Raw genomic sequence first — 21,990 nt, forward strand, 5'->3', positions numbered from 1 at the left:
CTGCATCACTTCTCACAACAAATATATCTTATCTGCGCTAAGCCACCCTATCTGCGCAAAGGCCCTAGATCCTTAGGTCACTGGAGGACTCCGATGCATTCTGCTGCAACACGGCGAGCGTTGGCGCTGCTAGCGCTGCTATTTCTGGCTTCAGCCAATCGCACGAATCGGGTGAAAATTTAAACGCTGAACCAGGCTGAACTAGCTGAACGTGGAATGCTGTCCAACCATATGATCCGAAGCTGGCTATCGCTGTTGGTGATTATGCTAGAGTAGCATTCAAAAATTTTGTTTTAAATCTAAGACGGCCAGCCAACATACGTGAGCGTATTTATGAGCCTGAGATGAAAAGTGATGCTTCAAATGAATGGCACTGATTCAGGTTAGTCCTTACAGCACGGGATGTTTTATTATAGGCAGGCTGCTTATCTCGATTTTTGGCGCCTGATTAATGATTATCGTGTTAGATCCAAGCTTTTCCCTTTTTTCGTTTTACTGATGCGTTGGGGAATTATTCTGCATCTCCGGGCCGTGAGCATACTCATGGCCTTGACAGGCGCGCGTATGTTGTATTCATGGTAAGAAGCTGCTACCAAAGTGGCACGCTTTCAGAAACGGATTGAGGGGCTTTGCAGAACCATGCTGTGAAATTTAATTTGCATTCCACGGTGCATGGGCTGATATGTTGGCAAGTTTAAACACTGAAATGCGATGTGTACTGGCCGCAAATTATCTCGCGCTTTTTGTTTATTCTTGCCAGCTTTTAACGTAGGCGGAACACGATTTCGAACGTTGCAAGCATGCCGCATGCAGACAAATTTCAATTTTTTCTTTTTAGTAGAGCGCTTTTATTTCTGATTTTGTTGATGTCCCCCCTCCCCCCCCCCCCCAACCCCCCAAAAATTCTTTTTGAGCGCTGCCGCAGTCCGACAAGATTTTTTGTGTGTTTACGTAATGCCCGTATGTGGGCACAGTGTTCAGATTCAATGCTATGGCTGCGTAGTTTTTATGAAACTGAACTGTCACTCGTTATTTTTACTGTTTTATTACTGCCCTCTTTAACAAGAAACACTGTGTGAAAAGTTGAGCCCATTAAACTATTTTTGTCTTCTAGAATGGATGGCCAGAAAACTCCTGTCTTAAAGAAGATACCATCCTGGTTGCGATCTTTTAGAATATCAAAAGGAGATGCATCAGAACCTCAAAACAAGGAAGTGAGGCCTGCTTCCTGCCAGCCAAAAGGATTTCTTCGGTCCTATCGCCGGAGTCTTGTTTCTAAAAAGAATGAAGAGCCAGGGGTAGAGAGCAATCATGGGACCCAAGATTTTGCTAGAGGGTCTCTCATGTCAATACGCAAAATTTGGGCTGAAGAGGCAAAGGCACAAGCATATGATGAAAGAACCAAGTCTGAACGACGACCAAAGAAGTCGTGTGCCCTGAGGACCAAACTTTTGGACAGTCCAAGTAAAATTCCTATCTCAGAAAGAATGCACGTACATCAAAGAGAGCTTCAGCTTTCTTTTCACCCCTCCAATGTGTCATCCAACAAGGAAAACTTGGCTAAAGTGTTCGCACCAAAATGTAAAAACCATGAGAATCAGAGCTCAGCAGGAAGTTCAGATGGCAACCTTGCTTCTGAAATTGTGCTGAGTGCTGCAAGGCATGCAAAAAACAGAAGAAGTTTGGTAAGAGAGCACGATGTTTGGAGAACAGCAGTCAACAATGTAGGCCTCCCTAGAACGTCCACTATGTTGGAGCAGTTACCCAAGACTGGCAAGGAACAAGATTTGCCAACATTATCTGCTGTTGTAAGAGCAGCTAAGAATGACAAGGATAAAAGGATTCAAAACTGGGTAATGCGCAACAGTGGCTGTGGTAATGGACTTTCTGCTAGACACACTATGTTTTGTGTGCAGCAAAGCCAGCTGCCACATCGCCAGTCTGTGGAAGAGACTATTCCAAAGTACATTGACTGTGCTCCAAAGATTCCACCAAGAACATACCTTGCAAAGCTTGCACATGCTAAGGCACATCTTGCAAAAACCATAGCCCCTGTTACTCACGCCAGGGCACCAACAACTACACACAACATCAATGGAGCTAAATGTTCCCTCTCTGGACATCGTGATGCCCTGTGCAATAAAGTGGAGCATGTCTGCTTGTTGTCTTCAAAGAAAGCTGCCATAAAACAGCGAATATCTTGTGAAAGGCACAGAAGAAAGTGTGAGGAAGTTGTGCACTCAACAGAAAATCCCTCAAAACTTCAGCAGCCAAGGAAAGCTATGCGGCCACAAGTTCAGCATAACCCAAGCTATGGCACTGGCTGTACATCAAGAATGCAGAATCTAATGAAAAATTGCAGAGCTTCAGGGTCTGATGTTATGGCTGATGATGAAGCCACAGTTCTGAACTGTAGTTGTGACAGATGCCTTGTTAAGTTTAGTGCTGCTGGGAAACATATGCCTGAAAAGATGGGTGACCTTCACAATGATTGCTACCGTGGGGTACAACGTCACACAATTAATAGCTGCTTTTCCAAATATGGGAAGCATGCCTCTGCAGTAAGCCAACACTGCAAATGCTGTCAGTTCAAGAAGACGTGTGCTACATTAAAGGTAGTTGTTGATACTAGAGGTGAAAGCTTAAACACTGAAGCATCATGTGAAAAAATTTCAGAAAAGGCAGCTCAATGCAGCACAAGTACCAAACATGCATTTCACTGCCAGGATGAGATAACAAAAGTCATTGAGGTGGCTGTGAAAGCAAGCATTGAAAAGCTGTTGTCAAGTAATTCAATTCCACAGCTGACTAAATCATGGTCAGCAGAATCGCTACATGAGCCAACACAATTTAAAAAGGCATCCTCTTCACCTTTAAACTACATTCCTCTTTCATCATGTCACTCTGGCACTGCAAATGCCCTGTTAAACTCCAGAGATGGAGCTACTGTAGACAGTGACATCGTCTTGGTTCATCAGCCGTGTCCCACTGGAGAAACTGAGAATGAAATAAATGATGATGATGATGACATCTTCAAGACCTGTTCACAGTCACCCCACTCAGAGTTTTGTCTGGAAAGAAGCACATCTCTCCCTTCATTAGTAGAAAGTAGCAGCCCAGCAAAACTTCAAGTGTCAACTGCATTTATTAAGCTTGTGAAGAGGGTAAATTCAGGCCAAGATAATGATGAAATTTCATCACAGCGCACTTCTTTTTTAGATGGGACAGGGAATCTGGGAAGCTTGACATTGGGAGAGTCGTGCAGTGAGTGTAGCAGCAGTGACACTGAAGGGTGTTGGCAGCCTGCTCAAAGCCACTGTACAGATGATTTATGTGTCCGTCCAGAAAAGACTTCTGTCCAGATGGCTCAGAGAGATGCAGACACATCAAGATCACTGAGTGGGAAACATGGCCAGCTTGAACCAAAAATTTTTCAGTCTGAACAGCAGTTGAGCCTTGAGCTTGACGAATCTAGATTCAGCCTAGCAAGCATACCAGGCCGCATGCCACCTGACGGTTGGGAGAGGACGCCACCATGTGATGCACCTGTCGGGGCTGATCTTGATGACGAAGAACTGTCTGAGCTGAATCCGTGCATGTCTGAGGACGTTCAAGAAAACTGCTCAAGTGACAGTGATGGAAGTGATGACCAGCACATCCTTGAAGAGGTGATCAGGAAAGGCATGGGTGTGACACCACCAATCAAGTTGCCATTGAGATGCCCAAAGCTGGTGAAAATGCCGCGGAAATTCAAGCCAGCTGAGATGTTTTGTGGTAAAGGTATGCAATTTTTATAATTATGCATGTGAAAAAAGTGACGTGCTTACCTCCATGAGCGATGTCTCCCATTTATTTTGTAACAAAAAAGCACTAATGCCTTCATATGACATGTAGTGAATACTTGCTAAAGCATTGTGGAAATAGCTTCTTTTCAACACATAAATTAGTTTAGCCACAGAATCAAGCATCAAAAGTTAAAAATCTTTTAACCTTTGATGCTTGATCGTCTCGCATGTATTTTGATATATTTCCTTTTATATATATTTGTAAATAATAAGTTCTCAATTTTATGATCTTGGAACGCTAAAATTATCTGCTATTTTTTCCACCCATGTTTTTTTTTCTCCTGGCATTATCAATTATCTGCTATTTTTTCCACCCATGTGTTTTTTTTTCCTGGCATTATCACACATGAACTTTAACTTAACATGTCATTTTTTCTATGTTGCCTTTTAGCAATACTGAAGCTGTCTGCATATGTAAACAGTGGACATGTTACAGTCCATGGTAAGTATTACATGAATTACCTTTCCTGCATGGCCGTGCTCCACACACGGTTCACACAGCCCCTTGGAATTTCTATCAAAACATTTCAAGAGTCTCTACACTCCTCACAGTCCTTGAAAATTGAAAAGTGAATCACCATAGTTGAAAAGTCTGCACAAAAACATTATGTAGATGCGTGGGTGCATGCGGGTGCCCGATAACATTGAAAAAGAATACGCACTGACAGTGATGAATAGAGTTGTGGGAGTAGCATTCCTCTAGCCTGCTACTGGTTCCAAGTGGTTTGGAGTGCATGCTACTCTATTTTTTTTACCAGAAAAAGCATATTCTAGCCAGTCCGAAATGTGCTTGCCCCATGCACGGAAGACATATCGGTGAGGTTGAGAATGTTTTCCTCAATTTCAGTTTTGAATCGTCCAGCATGTTGTTAAACCTGGTTTTGCTGCCTTGCAACCTCTGGCCAGGCATCAAGTGTCATCACCATTTTTTGCTTTGTGTTGAGTCTCATGTGTCAGCATGAAACACTTTGAATCAAAGATGAAAGCCTAAACGTCATATTGCCATATCGAAGTTCCTGCTTGCTTACTTCGAACTCAGATACCATCGTTGGGTGACATCAAATACAAATGACTGCCATCAAGTCTGCCATGGTCTGCCATGGTCTGTCATATGTCATGATGTCGCCCACTTCATTAGGGCTAGGCTTCCATCAAAAGGGGCTTTGATGCTCATCTGATCGTTGTTAAAAACATGGCACGGATCCTCTGCAAACTGTGGTTGCAATTTTGCCTCTTCATTCTGGAGGTTGACGAAAAGTCGGAGTTTTTTTTATCATGGCAGCTGTATTACTTGCCAGTGCTTGTGGGCCCTCTTGAATGACTGGTGTAATGTATTTTATTTTAAACAAAATACGTTATCACATGGTTATATTTTTCTCCCTCAGCATTGGCTGAAATAGGGCAAAGCTGCAGACAGCTATTGATGTAAATTATGAGAACCATTTCAAATGGAGCTTGGGATAATACATGAGAGGTTAAAACTTGGAGTGCTTGCTAGAGCCATTTCTGAACAGATGCTGGGGTGGAGAATGATTAATTTTTGTCAATGCTAACACTGCTTTGTACACGGGAAGAAAATGAAGCAACTAGTATTGCTGTAGAATGAATAATCTATACCAAAAGAATACTTCCTAGCCACTCAGTTAAAAAATTTTGTTAAGAGGGCTCACCAGCTACGAGGCAACTCAGATTTGAACTTTTTTTCTCGATAGATGGCAGCACTTAAGTACCACAAAAAGGAGGGAACTTCTATTTCCCCTCCAGGTCTGTAAATTCTACCGCGACAGCTCCTTGACCGCGCCACGAAAGTATTAGTTCTTCCGCGAACAAAAAGTAGGGCCCAGAACTTTCTGTGTATATCCTACCAAAGCTGGGAGACGGAAGCACAAAAGAATAACCTGTCTCAAGGGATGGTGGTCATAGAATGGACCTTTTTCCAGTAACCCACCACTCAGCTGCCACAAGGAAAAGTATGTTTTCTGGTTTGGGTCCCCCCTAAGCTCCCTCGCATATCTTTTGCGAAAATACATTTACAATGGTAGGATGGGGTATACAGCCTGTAGTTAGAAGCAGTGCTGGTTTCGCCTAGCCAGAACAGATAAGTGTGAGTCATCTTCTGACACACCTTGGGAACACCTCCCCTTCGGCACTTCGGCCAGCTATTCCACATATTCCTCCATCGCCACTCGCGATACAAGCCAGATGACCGTGTATGAGTGTGGACGTTGATTGGACGACGCAACCTCAGTGAAAAGCTTTTTGCGCTCTCATTGTTTCCGCTTTCCAGTGTTTATTTTGCATTGTCTTTGTTGTTGTTGACTGTACTAAAAATTCCACACCTACTATGGTTTCCGGGAAAGTCTCATTATGCGCCCTGCTTTTTTATGGTTTTTATATATTATATACTTTTATGTATTATATATTTTATATATGTATTCATATAGCGCCCCTTCCGAACGTTTTTTTATTGAAATATGTGACTTTTGGAAGCGTAGTGCAGGAGGTGCGACTAGGTGTGGCGCATACCGAGGCGTATCTAACTGGTAGAATAAAGACGGTTGGGGAATGCTTGACACATGTGAAACCGGTTCAGAAGCAAAGCTGGATGATTTCGCCAGCCAGGCCATGGATGTTTGACATCACTTTATTTACACCACGGAGATGTCTATTCTGGAGTGGGGGGCTCGGAAATCCGCGAGCTCCTTTCTGCAGACAAGGTGCACCCATGCTTACCCGCGTACAGCACCTGCACTAATAATGCAAACATTCTGGCAGAGGTATGCCTGATCGGCGGGAGAATTGGGGGATAAGAGCGACACTTGACCAAAGATTCGTTAGAGAACCGATGTTTCGATGCCGATCCGACACATTCTGGTTTCACTAGCTTGGAGCCAGAGGCGAACGTTGGCTTCGAGCGGTTCTCATGATGTCGCAGTTGCAGTGCAGCAGAGGCTGAGCAGGAAAAGGAAGGAACGGTCCTTTCTCACCTTGATGTGGGCTGTTGCACTGCCATAGATAGTTGTCCGCGAGTATAGCGTGAAACCGCAGGTGGTTGGCAAGTGCCTCAGTAAAAGGAGGTCAATCGCTACGTCATGACAGTCAGTCGACGCCATTAGCCCTATTTACATGAAGCCGATAGCGTCGGGTCGATTCGGGGGCCGGGTTGAGTATGTTCAATCCAACTCAACCAGTGCGTGTTTACGTGAACTCGATTTTAGCGATTTGAGACCGGTTCAACTGTAGCGACACCAAGCGCCGAGCAAGCAGCATAGCCTCCAATATTGAGGCGCGCCATCGCTGTATCAGAGGCGCGACAGCGCACGTGAAAAACAAGTTCGCATTTATCCTCTCCCCTCTCTATAACCCTGCTTTTCGACTCCACAGCGTTTACAAGCACATCGGGTCAGGGTTGAGTTGTCACCTACCCCTGCGGCGGAGTTTACTGGACCCGACCCGTCCACTCCCGACTCGGCGCGAGTTTACATGAACACAGTAGCGGTTTTCGGCCGATAACAACCAGGCGTGTTGGGTTCATGTAAGCGCCGCTATTTGCTCGAGGGCCTCCTATGAGGAATATTTGCAGCTGCATTCTTGACTTTTATCGACACCTGGATTACTGTGCCCCTGCGCTGGGCAAGGAACAATTCTGTTCTCCCACACTGTCCTGAATAGGGAGCCTCCTTCCTGTGTTTTGGCTCTAACAATGCCTTATTGTGTGGCTGCTGGGAGGGGAAAGGGGGGCGCTTTTGGGTGTGGCCTTGCATCCCACTTCCTTTCCGCACCAAGAGCTCCAGCAAAAAAGAAAAGCAGAAATCCTTTCCGAATTCAGCCCAAGCAAGAAAAAAGGAAAGAAAGAGCTCTAGTCCTTCCAAGTTCTGAGTAAGATCCTGCGCGTACGAACACAGACAACCAAGAGGTTGGTGGTAGAATGTAGTAGCGGCGAAATATTCTGACGCCAGATGGAGCCATGTCACGCTAGTTAAATTTGGCGCGAGTTTCAAATCCCCGCTGAAAAGGCATACACAACTTTCAGAGCCTGTAAAACGCAAACTAAGCTCGATATAGATGAGAATTGCGGCTTGACAATGAAGAAAGAAAAAGGGAGGAAATTTTGCAGACGAAATTCTAATATTTGACTTAGTTTTTTCACGAGATCACATGAAAGACCGACATATCTAAAAGTGCAATTTTTCTAGATATTTACCTCTGATTTGTAAAAAAATGAAGCTTAAAAAATAATATCTGTCCACAACATTTCCTCCATTCACTAAAGAAGAAAACGCTGCCACAGATCTCATGAAAATCGAGATACTTTTAGACACGCTACAGCTTCTGAAAGTTCCCATGTATTTCCTATGGGCACTGTCACTGGTGAACCCTCTTAACCTTCCTCAAACGCTGATGCCCTTCAATAGCACTTGAATTTTGCAATGCAAATTCTGTACGAACTACAGTTCTATAGATAGTTTTACAGTGTGAATGTGTTCATTTTTTTTACTGCAGTCATCAGAGCATCAAAGTTGGTTACGTCCCGAGGAGGATCTGCAAATGCTTATATTAAGGTAGGAGAACACAACAAAAATCTTGGTACTACCATTAGTTATTATGCTGATTATTAGAAGTGATTGTGCCAAATATGGCAAACTGAATGTAGATTTAACTTATGTTGATATGCTTTTTTTTATGAATGTACAGCAGTTGAATTTGCCCCTTGATCTTTCAGGTCTCTCTCCAACCTGATCACATAAAAAGGGCTCACTGGAGAACAGCTGTGGTGAAATCAAGTCGAAACCCAGAATTTGACCACAAGTTTTCTTTGTGAGTTTGACCTTGTATTACGAAGTGAACTTAAGCCTCATTCTAATCTAGCTAAAACAATATATGCATTTCACTCAATATTTGATATGACTTGTGTGTCATTAGGAAGAGCATTCAGTTTGTTCGCATGGATAAATGTATAAGGGTCACTTTGCTGGGTATGATAGAAGATGTTCTACAAAAATGGGATGTTTAAAACGTACGACATTCAGTATATATTACGTTTTTCAGCTTTAGTACCATTTTGAATTCGTGATGAAAAAGCACTAATGTTTTGATCAACTCACCACCTTCAGATACACGCTCATTTTCATTAGCAGTGCTGGTGATTCTTTCAAATCGTGCTTGTGTTCGTTCAATAAACAGGCAATTGTATGATTTCTGGTTGTGTAAAATAGTGTGCAGCAATTGTGACCCACTCTTTGTTTCATTGCACAGTCAGTATAATTAACACTTTGTTTTTATTTCACGTGATATTTTAGTTCCCCTGTTGGTACCTATGTCAGAATACTAAGTGTACGCTTCTTCTTTTGCGCATTTGTCGTGTGAAGCAAAGTTCTTGGAGCTGTCAGAGATAGAAAACACTGTGTTACGGTTGCTTAGTAAGCTCCCAGAATATCCGTGGCCTGGTGCATTAGGGAGGAGGATATATTAGAAGATGACGTGCACAATTACTTATTCAAATAATTGTCCACACAATGGTCAGTCAGCCGATTTCAGTGGAGAAATTTATCTGCATTTGGCTGTAATTAAATACACCTCATAAAGCCACTAAAGCCAACCAAATAGCATCATCAATGTTTTGACTCCAAATTTCATCGTTAGATCTTTTTCCCTGTTTTTTATGTGTGTGTATGACTTTAGCTTTATGGTCATGCTTTTCTCAGCAAGTGAGCCTTTCTCGGGGAGCATGCTTGTGTGCACAGCTTGAAAAACAAAAAAGAATGTGCAAATCTGTACCACATTTCAAAAACAAGGCATAATCTCCCTTTCTGCTTCACTGAATTCAGTGTAACAGTGATGTTCTGCAACCCATTTTCTAGGTCACTGAATATTAGGGTTGTGATTCTTGCTTATTCACACTTTTGTTGAAGTCGCACTATGAATAGTGCAACATGTGTTTGTGACATCCAACATGGCTTTCAGTTATTGCAGTAGTATGTTGCACCTGAATGTAAATAGCATAAAAAAACTGTCACTGAAATAATTTTTCTCCATGTGCACAGCCACATCTGTCTTTGTGCTTTTCATCCTGCCCCAACCTTTGTGCTTCCATGACAGATTATTTCTGAACTGATCTGCCGACTCCTTCCCACATATCTTCTGCCATGCTTGATAGGCAGCTTAAGTTTGTAGTGCTCATTTATTTGGATCTCATATTTTTGTCTTTCTTTTTTTGCATATTGCAGTTCAAGCTTTGTCTGCATAACTGGTAAAAAAGACAGTTAGTAAGCAGTTAAAGGAAAATCTTGATGATATGAATCTCAAGGGGTCGTGGAAGATATTCATGGCATCCGAAATTCATATCATCGCAGAACTAACAAAATTTGTATGCTGAAGCATGAGAAATGCATTCACAGAGGTCTGTTTATGGTTCATGCAATTTATTTAAGGCCGCGCTGCGCCACTCACTGCTCACGGTGTGTACCGTGCATCAGCTTTGTGAGGGCAGCGCTTCGTTCTCGAGGGCGCAGTTGCGGCTGCCACATTTGTATCAGACCTAGCAGCATGAGGAAGTGTTTGGAACACTAAACTCTGCATTTCATACATGATGCACTTCTGCCAGGGAATTTTACGAATTCATATTGTCCTGAAATTTGTACTAACTGTGATCATATCATAGAGCTTACTGTATTCAGAGAAGTGTTGCTTAGGAATGGTATAGCAATTAGTATTATATGAATTAATAAGTCATCACACTTACTGTGAGCTCTCTACAAATTTTTCTTGTGCAAAATTCTCATTTCAGTGAGCTTATGGCAGAAGATACTGGAAAACGCCTGTTGGTGACGGTGTGGCATCGGGACTTTGAAAACAAGTAAGCTTATTTGCAGTGTTTCTGACAAAAACAATGTACTTAGCTGTTTGTATCATTTGTACTTCCTCTTTTTGTTCTTCAGACGCAGTGAACTGCTAGGCAGCATGTCTTTTGGCATGGGGAAAATACTGAACTCCAATCAGGTAAGGAAAGCTGAAGTGGAGTGGCATGGAGAAAAATCTCACTGTTCTAAAAAAAATCATTTTTAAGTTCTTGCAAGCAAAATTTAATTCAGGAATTTTAGTTTTATGTGTAAAAAAATGGTAAGGCAAATTATAACTAGAAATTGCCAAAAATTGCACTGAAATGCGTGGTGGTGACTTTAGAAATTGCAGCTTTTACTCATGTTCAATTCAATTTGTGGGATCCTGGGGTGCGATTCTCCCAGCTGAAAAAGTCCATTGGTTCCAATTGGAATTCCAACTGGTATTAAGTGGAACCAATTGGAGTTACTGGATTCCAAATGGCAGCAGCTTGTCCGACTGGTCTTACCAAGTGGTATTAACTGGAACCAATTAGAGTTATTGGGTTTTGATCGGTAGCAGCTTGTCCTGCTGGTATTGCCAACTGCTGTTAGCTGGAAACAGTTGGTGTCACTGCGTTCCATTTGGCTGCAGCTTGTCCAACTGGATAAATCCAATTGGTTCTTGAGATTCCAATTAGACATTCCAATGTGTTACAGAGGTATCAGGGGGTTGGTGTCTCCTAGTAAAAAAAATTGGCTGCCAATCGGACTTTCCAATTATAAAATTCACAGTTCTCCAACTCCACATGGAACACCTTGAACATAGCAAACAAAAAGAAAGCCATTTGGAAGGTTCAATAGGATGTTCCAATTGGGTCCAAATTCACAGCTAAAAATTGCTCATTATTGACATACAACAGTGAACTAAAGAGGTAAAAAGATATTAGCAGCTTTACCTGCTGAATTGTATTTATCATTTCCACCACCACCATGGTCATGAGTAAATGAAATAATTTCGCTCAACGGACAAGCGTCACTGGCTCCATGTTCCTTGTATATGATGCTTTTGTGATGCTTTGTTTGCATGGCTTCACTTCAGAAGCAGAAGTGTGTTCTGTGGATATGCATTGAGTTTATGTTCCTTGTGTGTGATGCTATTGTGATGGTTTGTTTGGCTACACTTCCCTAATGGTGTGCACTTCTCATAATATCAATTTCCCTGTAAAATGTTGGCACAAGGGAGAATGTTCCCCAATGGTCCTGCAAGAAAATCTCATTGGTTCCAGTTGGAACCAATTGATTTTTGACGGCACTGAAACCAATTGGAAGTGTGTCCAATTGGTGTCCGAAAGCCTAACTGGTCCCAATTGGGACAAATTCCAATTGGAACCAATCGACTTTTTAAGCTGGGCTGGCTTGGCCATTTGCTGTGAGCAGTAGAGCATGAAGCTGGGAGCTCTTGAAAGTAAAACCCTTACTTGATTTTTCTCTTTCAAATAAACTGGTTAGCACAAAAAATACAAGTATATCAAGATAAAGAGTTTTGTACTATCTATCAGTACAATTGAAGTTGCTACAAAGGCAAGCTGAGATGGTGCAAGAAACGAGGACAGACAAGGGACGCTGTGTTTCTGTTTCTGTCCGTGCTCATTTCTCATGTTGTTCTTTCACCAAGCTCATGAAACAACTAGCCTAAGTTAGCACCCTAGAAAGCAGAGAGCCTCTCCATGGCTAGCTTGTCTACTATAAACAGGTCGAACTGCAGGTAAAGTGGTGCTGCACAAGTCGAGCCAATTAAGCAATGCAAGCTTCATCAAAAGCACTGATTTGTTCGTCAGTGCTTGAGTCAAAACATCCAGAAGTTAAAGAACAAAGCTAGGAGAGCTAACCTCATTATCTGTATGGCCAGTGTGTTGAATTACCTCATGAGCAATGCATAGTTAATATCTTGAATGTCCAGTGCTGTTCCTAGATTGGCCTTTTCGAAGCACCTTTTAGAACTTTCAAGTGCATTTTTCTTTTATGATTCTGGCAGTTGCTCAGGTTCATGCTCTGAAAAATTTGCATCTGGCGTGATTTAGTCTACACCAAATTTTGTATGCATATTTTATTTATTTATTTATTTCCTCAAAGGTCTCGGTTGAGACATTACAAAGGCATGCAGAGTGTGTTTAACTCGGTGATATTACAATTTGTGACCATTTTTATTATGTACAACATGAAAAAGTGTTTGTTACTGTTTAAAAACAAAAATTTTAGGCTTCAAGATTTTTACGGCGTTAGCTGATAAAGCCAAGGTTTCCAGCCTCCACGTAATAGTTGTCATTGGCATTGTCAACCTCCAGCGTCCGCGATCACGTGACCATCCCATGCACATAACCCATACTTCGCACCTCGTGCTTACTTCACGGCTATCAAGGTGGGGCATGCAGTTACACAAAGGCAACGCCAATTGTTTTGAAATACCGCTCAAGAAAGCGTCATGAAAAGACTGCGTGATACAGCATCCTATGCACCTGCGCAGTAGCAGATGAAGCTGCCAGTGGCAACGTGGCACATCAGTCACATTGTGGGAGGGCCATGCATGCAGCTGAGGTGGTATGTCATGTACTGAATGATGCATGTATCCAGTAGGCCATTGCTGTGATGAGGCAGGTCGAACAGAGAATAATTGCTATAGGGCTGCTGCCCACAAACATACTATACGACAAGATGTTCAAGTTCTCACCAGCACATTTCTCACATCATAAAGCGCTTGCAACGCTCCCAAAACAAAAACACAATCATCACACAGTCGTGTGTGGGCAACATTCGAAACAAGTGCAACAGTTGTAAATGTGTAGGGTGGTCCAGCAGCTGCTCGGTATTCAGCCTAGAGCTATTGCAGATGAGCATGTTTAATGTAACTGAATTGCATGAGACTGACGAAAGTATTTTTGGAAAAAACCAAATTTGAAGGCATTGAGTTCTATTCCATTCTATTTCTTGTTTTCTGACATTTACCTTGTCACGATGCGAAGCCTCACTATGTTCTTGTTTGTGCAACAATAATTTGGTAGCTGTGTTGTTTACTTGCATTACCCCCTCTCCCCTGTCATATAATGCCCAAATGAGCCCTCAGGGTACCTAAAATAAATAAATGCGATAACATGTTTCATTCAGCTGTCATAAAGACTAAGGACAATAGGTTTCTAAAGAGCACCTTTCTTTAAAGGAGTATACACACTAAATTTTTGCTGGCGTGTTTTCTTCTTTCAAATGACGCATTAGATGTTACTATACATGGATCATCCCGTGGTTGGTATTCGCCTACGACCAGTAAAGAATTCATAACTGAATTTCTTCTTGACGCTGTTTCGGTTTCGTTTTCATCAGCCAAACGATGGCTGGGACGTGTAGTTGGTGTTTAGGTCAAGTGAGGTGTGAAAAAAATGCCTATACAGTCAGAACTCGATCTAACGAAACCTGATTTTACAAAGATGTAACGAACATTGATAAAAATGAAACAAACGTTCACTAAACCTGATGCTTATTATGGGAATTTTTCGGGAAGAAATTAGTACTAAAAGAGGTGATTTCTCACTTATTTCACCCATGATGTATAGCAGCTTGTTGGCAGCATGCCAGCTGTAATATCTAGGCCCCCAAGTTGCGGCCCTGGTTTAGTTTTGAAAGGACTGCAAGTTGCATCGCTGCACAAAACAGTGGACTCGGCAGTCAGCAGCGCTTCCCACCTTCGCATTGAATCCGTTTTATCAGACGGTGCTTTTACACCCAAGTGATTCGGGCCACCTTCGCAGACTAATCATACGCGCAAGCACGGGTTATTGACGAATAGGATGCCGCAGTAACTTCTGAGCGCAGCTATGCTGTGACTTTAGATTTTGAAGGGTGGAAAAATGCCTTCCTCGAATTTACGAATTTCCCGATCTAACAAAATAATTCGTGGCTGCTCTTCACTTCATTAAATCGAGTTTTAGCTGCATAACTGCTGATACGTTTTTTTATTGTCATTCCAGCTCTTGAAGCAGGCTGGGTTAAGTGTTGTAATGAATTAAAACTTAGTATCAGCAATTATATATTAGTTTTTTTTTTTTTGTGGCTCACATGACCTAAACACCAATAGCACGCCACAGCTATTGCTCGATTGATGAAACTGAAGCCGAAAAGAGTATCAAGAAGAACAAGTTGTTTAGTGGTCGGCGAATCCCACGTGGTGATCAATGTACTTTAATGGATGATGCATCATTTGCAACAAGAAAACATGCAAGTAAAGTTAGTGTCTGTTGTCTTAAACAGCAACTTTGTACACTTTTTTTCTTTACATATGTATCTGATGATCACAGCATATTTCTTAAAGCTGCCTCTTGATCTTATTGTAACCAAACATTTTTCCAAATAATGAATATACAATTTTAAAACAGCTGAAAAATGGAAACCAAAATTGGAACTGGGCTATTGGACTAAATGTAGTGCTTTGGCACATCATCGACGTCACAAACATTATTTGTGTAACTGTCATGTGCATTCAGGGCCTAAACTGGCAGCTGTGGTTAAGGACTCAGTTCATCACATAGCTGAAATGACTCAAAGCAAGCTTGACATTTTACTCTCAATAGGTACAGATCTAGTATCAACAGGCACAAAATATTTGTGACATAGCAAATGCAAGGTGGCCCAAAGAAATCACCTTAACTAAGGTCACAAAATGGGTCAACTTTACCCTGTAACCCCTTAACACGTTGTTAGAGAGTAGACATTTCACCTTTTATGTTTGAAAATTCGGTGGGCTTTTTTTAGTATTTTTTTTCTTACCGAATGTTTTTGCGTATGAAAGAATACCTGTTTTTTTTTTCTTCGGTGATGTGGTGTGGTATTCCTTAGCACTTAGAGTATATCTTGATTTTTTTTTGTCAGCTTAAGGACTCAGTTGACTAGTAATTAGTGCACTAATAGTCAATAATCACTGGTAAAGCGCTTATGGCTCTGTTTGCAGAAGGAAATGCTGCTATTGACATGAAGTCTGTTTCCATGTTATCACTGGATTGTAGCACTAGGCTGGCGGAGCGCTAGGTTGTTGCACTAGAGGGCAGGGCATCATGTAATCTACGTGCTGACGACAACAATGGAACTGCTGCTTAACTGCCACAGTAGCCAGAACATCGCACTTCTTCATGACACTTATGCATGGTTTCTAGTGTCCTTACAATCAGTGGATAAACCTTCTTAACCAAATGACTTCCCTAAGCAGATGATGACAGTGAAGAGTGCTATGCTATACTCCGCGACAACTTAATGTAGCAATGGAGCCAAGGCTACAGAGCCAAAACATGCCTTCTCTTCCTGTGCAGTTAATATACCATATTTACTTGCATAATTTCCGCACCTTTACTTTATTACTCGGGTTTATAAAAAAAACTTTTCTCGCATAATTTATGCTGCCTGCTGCGCCAAACCACCAGCATGCACATGGGTGCGTGCAAGGCAGGCTTGGGAAGATCGGCTTGGCCGCTTTGCCGTGTGCAGCTGCGAAAGGTGTGAGTGGTGAGGGGACGCCGCCAAGTAGGTCACAGCATTCTAAGGAAGATGTCACTGCAAGGCGAAGCCAAAGCAGAGTAATACCTGCTGCCTGTCTGATACGAGGGGCAGGCACGAATGGCTTTTCTGGGCAAGAGTTTGAGATTAGGGCGCCGGAACCAGCGAGCCACGATCACCTTGATAACCCCTATCCCTGAGACGCAAAAGTGGAAACCAGTCAGCACCAGTTAAAAGGCGATGGTGGAGATAGTGGCGATATAAAGGAAAGAAATAAAAAAACGCTTACTAGCACTACTTTCTGCGGTCAACATTTTTTTTTTGTCTGCGAAGGGTGCGAGTTGGTGCGTGCCGACGTACATGCGGCAATGTACGGTATATAATGCTTGTTATGACCTTTGTAATTTTAGCGCAAAAGCACTACTTCATGAGCTCACCGGTTTGTGTGAAGCTTGATCTTGAGGGTGATCTTGGGCAAACCATAAATAAATAAATAAATAAAATATTGCCGCAACTGGGATTCGAACCCATGGCAGCGTGAACAGATCAGCTTTGCTGGCCACTGCACGAGAGCACTATGCTATCGCCACAGCCGATTGCACATAGTGTTAAACTGCAACACAGTCTTGTGCTGTGCATTGCATATCGTCTTCTCCATCAACGAATACTACTATCAAACTATTATTTGCACTTTGAGCTATGTGGCGGTAGTGACAGAGAAATGTGTGCTGTATGCGTTGGTGTGGATAGCATTGTGGTGGAAACACGGCACTAGAGCATAAATTGCCAGTGTACATTGGGTAAAATGGCACAGACGATAAAAAAGTTGACGTGCATAACTGGCCCCCTGAATCAGTGGACACCTCAGTTGTACTTTCAGGTATTTGGCGGTGGTGTCCACCTGCAAAAAACTGTGCTTTCGCAAAATATTTCGTGCTTAGCAATGCTAAACTGCCCGCCAATTTTTAAGTTGGCTGGCAGATTACGCCAACCAACTAACTGCCTTTTCAAGCGTTAAGTTAAAGAAAAAAAGGTGCGCAAATTACGTGAGTACATACGTAGTCCTCAGTTGCAGTTATTATAGGAGTGTTTTCTGGTGCGTTATTTAGTGCGAATCGTTCATCTTCAAAACTTTGCGAAAAAAACAAGGACAAGAGGAAGTGCTATGTGTCTGTGTCCTCTTCCCTTTGTCCTTGTTTCTTTCGCACAGTTTTGAAGATACAGTGCATAGTATATTGGCAAGATTCGTTAATTAAGGCATATTTCTAACATAACTGTACATTTTAAATGGTAGTGATTAGAGCAAGTTGTTTAGGCCACAGTGCTAGCGGCTGCAACTGCTAAAGTGTTGTTCATGTGGTGGGAAGAAAAAAATGGCTGCAGATATGACTATATTGATTCTCATTGAAATTGAAGCAACATTATCCCATCACGGGGGTTTACAGTGTTGCAGAGCTGATATCGGACTGGCGGGCTACATCTTGTCAAGATCACTGCATTTGGGGCCGCATTCCAGTGCTGGCTCTTCACCATGAGTCGCAGGGGAGAGTAACTGTGATGCTTACATTGCAACTCGAGCAGCTCCTCTTCATTTTGCGAGCCATCTTGCTGCATTTCGCCAGCAATGTGCCGCTCTGTACTCTTTTAATAGCAACCTCGAAGAATCTGATGGCGCATTCCTGTTGGGGATCTGAAGCCAGTTCTTTTGCTCTGCGAAACTGGACTCAGGTCCTAAGTTCTGATTGAATGGCCATTTTTCTCCTGAACAGATTTGGAGAACTGCTCCAGATTGCCGTTTGGGTAATATTTAGAAACTCTGCGGCCGTTTGAAATACGCGAACTGAAGGAAGTCCAGAGAAGAGTACCATCACTTGCAGAAAATGTTGGGCAGCTTACAAAGCCAAGATGTTAAAACTTTTTCTCCCAAACACAGTTATGCTTCTTATGAACTGTACCCATTCTACACGATTTCATCTCATTCATCATGTGACACCTGACAGGCCTTAGGATATGATAAATGATGAGGAGGGGAAGTAAAATATTTGTGTACAATATCAGTTTCTTTTCATTGCTGCAATTGTGGAAATGCGTTGGTCTTTCAACAATCAATTTTGATATTCGAACTACTCGAGAATATTTAGTTGCATTTTCAGTGAATTTTTCTTACTCTTATTCTCTTCAAAATAAAAAAAATTTGTCATTCACACCCTTTGTGGAAACATGGGATGCTTGGAGGAATAAGGAAAACAGTTGCTATCCATAACAAAGAACTGAAAGAACAGAAGCAACAATTGCTTTGGAAGTCACAGTTCAAGCTGAACTTTCTTCAGGAAGAAATCAGCTCTCTCAAACAGGAAAAGCAAATCTGTTTTCAATGCAGATTTTGCAATTTCAGTAAATAATTTTTTGTGAATAGATCATGTGTACTGTCCGTTATCATCTGCCACTATGCTTTCCCGCATCTTCAGTGGTCAGAGAAAATATGGAAAAGTAAGGGAACTTGAGATGAGCTGCTTGCTAGACACCCTGGTGAACTTAGCCGATACTGTCCCATCAAAAACTTTTGGATCCCAGTTCATTAGCATGTTTATTGGAATACAAACAGACCATGCACAATTTTTTTAATGCAGAGATTTATTGTTTACACGTATGCTCTTTTTTTAAACTCACATTTTGCTTTACATTTCATCCCCATTAAAAATGCCTCTTAGCATTTCATTTCCTTGCCAAACGTTTCTGATCATGCATAGAAATCGGCATGAGCACAGCCGCATGGGGCGTTACAGCAGGAAAGTTTGCCTTCCATGCCCCCTTCATTTTTGTGGACTGAACAAAACTGAAATGCATGTATTTCCCAACTTTTTATTTCTTATAATCAGTTTGTAATCATTTAGCTCCTTACTTGGAAGTATCTACCTGTACATGCTCAATATTTAATAGCAATTTTTTTTTGTTTGAATGAATCAATTCAAATCCTAGAGAAGCTGGAAGCATGTCATACTATCGTGAGTTTTAAAATACATATGAATAATTATTTTTGGAAATCTTTTCTACATGATGCCTTCGTATGTGCTGAGTTTTATTTTCCTTAAAAGGGTTAAGCAAAGCCTATCGAATTGTTTGTTTGAAATTGCTTGTTAGATCACTGTGTTCTCAGATGCTGTTTATTGTGTTTTTCTCTCCTCTTTTTGAACTAAATTGCTACTTGCTGTGCTGTTGTTTTTTTTCCTTCTGTGTTTTCTTCTCCATTTTTTCCCGGAAAATGTTGGGTATTTGAGTGTTTGGGTGTTGTGGCCTCTGTCAAACAAAAATATTACCTTTTGCCACAGCACCTGAGACTACTGTACATCTCAAAAAACTAATTCAAATTCAATGATAAACTGAGAGTCGCTCATAAATATTTGGAAATAATTGTAACTGCGTTCACAGTTACTGCAGGAGTTAATGCAAGAACAAAATATTTTTGTCGGCATTCCAACCTGTTTTGTCATTTGCACAATCTTGCATGGTTGCAAAAGTATTGAAATTGTCAACCATTTTTAAATTATATAACAATGCAGGACAAACAAAAATGCAATATGTAAAATTTAATGCTTTTAAAATAACTTATTAAAACATTATCAGTTATTATTATAAAATTGTAATAAATCATTACTGAAATGCAACATGAATGAATAAACATAAAATTAAATTTTAAATATTGAGATAACATATAAAAAGAAATAACAAAACACACCACAAACCTGGCAAGACTTGCCCCCCACCTCCCCTGCACTTTAAACAAAAAGTTCTGAAGCCCCTGGAGGCAGCATGTTTGTAGACTTTAATGCTGAAATAGGACAGCTCACCCCATTTGTGGCTGCATGGTCGGTTCTTCAGTGAGATTTTTAGTGTTCATTTAAGGCAAGGGCGAGGTGTCTGAAGTATTTGAACTTGACTTTGTAGTTGCATGCAAAGAAGTTGAGCAGGTTGGGAGAAAGGTTCACAAGCTTTCACTGCTCCAGCACAAGCTTATTTACACTTGGTGCAGATATTGGATTTAGCCACAGTCATAGGTAGTCTCATTGAAGCATCTGGGATCGGTCTATTCTGAAACACTCACATAATTTGTGCAGTACGTGAAAGGCTGGTACAGACTTCTGCGGCAGGATCTTGGAATGCGTCGGCACTTTGCAGCACGGTGCTCAAGAGGATCATGCACTAGAGTCAAGACTTCTGTTTCTGATTGAATATTTTTGCAGGTTCTGAAAATGCCTATTGACCGATCTACTGCTGCAAATCACTCAGTCTGCTCATACACTTGAATAATGAGTGCAGTGAACCATTTGCAGTAAAGACAATGCTGTAGACTAAGCTTGGTTTTTATCACTTCTTGAAGGTGCAATATGTTGGCTCGAAGAACTGGCAAAAAAAATTATTGCAGGTATGTTTGACTTGCTCAAGAGGAGGGATGCATAAATTTGTTAATGCTCTGCAGGGTTGGGGGAGCAATGGAATGCAATGAACTGAAAAGAGTGCTTTTGTGTTGCTGGATACCCAGAAGCTTTAACTTAGTTTTGTTTTCATGTCATCAAAATTAAATATTGGTTTCATACACACGTTACTTGTTTTGAGCTGAAGAGCACGTGGTAGATTATACCAGAGTGCTAGCATGTTGAGGTGTACTTTGCTGTAAAAATCCTGACAGCTAATATTGCTTCTTGTGCTGTGTGTAATGAGTCTCTCCTATTTTGCACAAAAAAATATAATGCTAAGCTCAGGCCAAAAGAAGGGGAGAAAAAGAAACCAAGATGGGCTTCTTTTTTCCCGGCGAGTTGATTACGCTGTTTAAAAAGGCTTCACACATCGAGTGAGTGAATGAATGCGCAGCTGTGAGTTCAGTTTTTATAAACTTCTTGCTGTACTTTTCACTTTCTTGCTCAGGGTAAACTGCAAGTTTTCTTTGTTATTTCTGTAAGATAATGTTACTGGTTGATGCTAGACTGTGCCTTACTGTTTTCGTGAGCATGGTGTGCTCTTGTATACCATTTCTCTTGTTGCTGGCTTGTTTTGTTGACTTTTGTATTAATCATTTGTTGCATATCTTCTCTGCATTAATAAGAAGAGAGAAAGCACCATCAATGTTACTGTGGAGTAAAAGTTGTTTCAGATAAATTTTTGTGCAGTCTCTTGTTGGAGGCATCAGAAATAAAGTTGTAAGCACGGCTGCAAGTTCTTTGTGCCTGGATATATTGTTTTAGCAGTTGATTGATATCTTAAGACAATTTTTTTCGCACACATACAATGAAACTGTATTTGTGCACTGTGCTGTCCCCTTCTAACATATGTTTAAGAAATGCATGGTCTGCTTGCAACAACGACCAACAAGAACTTTTCTTCACGTCTGTGATTAAACTTAGCTGAGAGCAAACAAAATATTTTTGAACTGTTCATGTTTGTGTGTGGCTGCATGCGCTACAACTGATGTGACTGGACTGCACTCTTACTTTGTTTTCCTGGCGTGTAATATTTGTGAATCAAGCGCAGGATCATATGAATATATGTGTTGAAAACAAGAGTACATCATCTGCTGGCCAGCTGTGGTTACTTAACTGAAGGGCTTCTAAAATTGTTGATTGTCTTGCTGTTTGTGCCTCGGGAAACTCGGTCTTTTACACACTAGTCCGAGACGGCGCTCTAGAACTGGAACTGAAACCCTTTGGTTCCTTGGAATGTTTTTTTTTTAGTTCCCTAAGCACTTCAGTTTTTGTATGGTGCAAACACACCTTCTCATTACCTACTTTATTTTA

At 41.4% G+C, this 21,990-nt stretch overlaps 1 protein-coding gene across 1 annotated transcript; it reads left to right on the plus strand.

The window, feature by feature from the left end:
• Positions 1-30: 30 nt before the first annotated feature.
• On the plus strand, positions 31-21,758 carry LOC144114082 (uncharacterized). Its single transcript, XM_077647565.1, has 8 exons — positions 31-382; positions 1,115-3,780; positions 4,237-4,287; positions 8,349-8,407; positions 8,569-8,663; positions 10,633-10,701; positions 10,784-10,844; positions 20,317-21,758. The coding sequence occupies exons 2-8, from the start codon at positions 1,116-1,118 to the stop codon at positions 20,428-20,430; spliced, it is 3,114 nt and encodes a 1,037-aa protein (XP_077503691.1). The 5' UTR covers positions 31-382; position 1,115; the 3' UTR covers positions 20,431-21,758.
• The last annotated feature ends 232 nt before the right edge of the window (positions 21,759-21,990 follow it).

The sequence above is a fragment of the Amblyomma americanum genome, chromosome 1 (assembly GCF_052857255.1).
Source record: "Amblyomma americanum isolate KBUSLIRL-KWMA chromosome 1, ASM5285725v1, whole genome shotgun sequence".
Classification (NCBI taxonomy): Eukaryota; Metazoa; Arthropoda; class Arachnida; order Ixodida; family Ixodidae; genus Amblyomma; species Amblyomma americanum.

Bases quoted from the DNA above. Each gene is read 5' to 3' on its own strand.
- LOC144114082 (XM_077647565.1), top strand. From the start codon at position 1,116: ATGGATGGCCAGAAAACTCCTGTCTTAAAGAAGATACCATCCTGGTTG. The intron at 8,408-8,568 runs GTAGGAGAACAC...TTGATCTTTCAG, and splicing joins CTGCAAATGCTTATATTAAG to GTCTCTCTCCAACCTGATCA. The intron at 10,845-20,316 runs GTAAGGAAAGCT...TAATTTGTGCAG, and splicing joins AAATACTGAACTCCAATCAG to TACGTGAAAGGCTGGTACAG.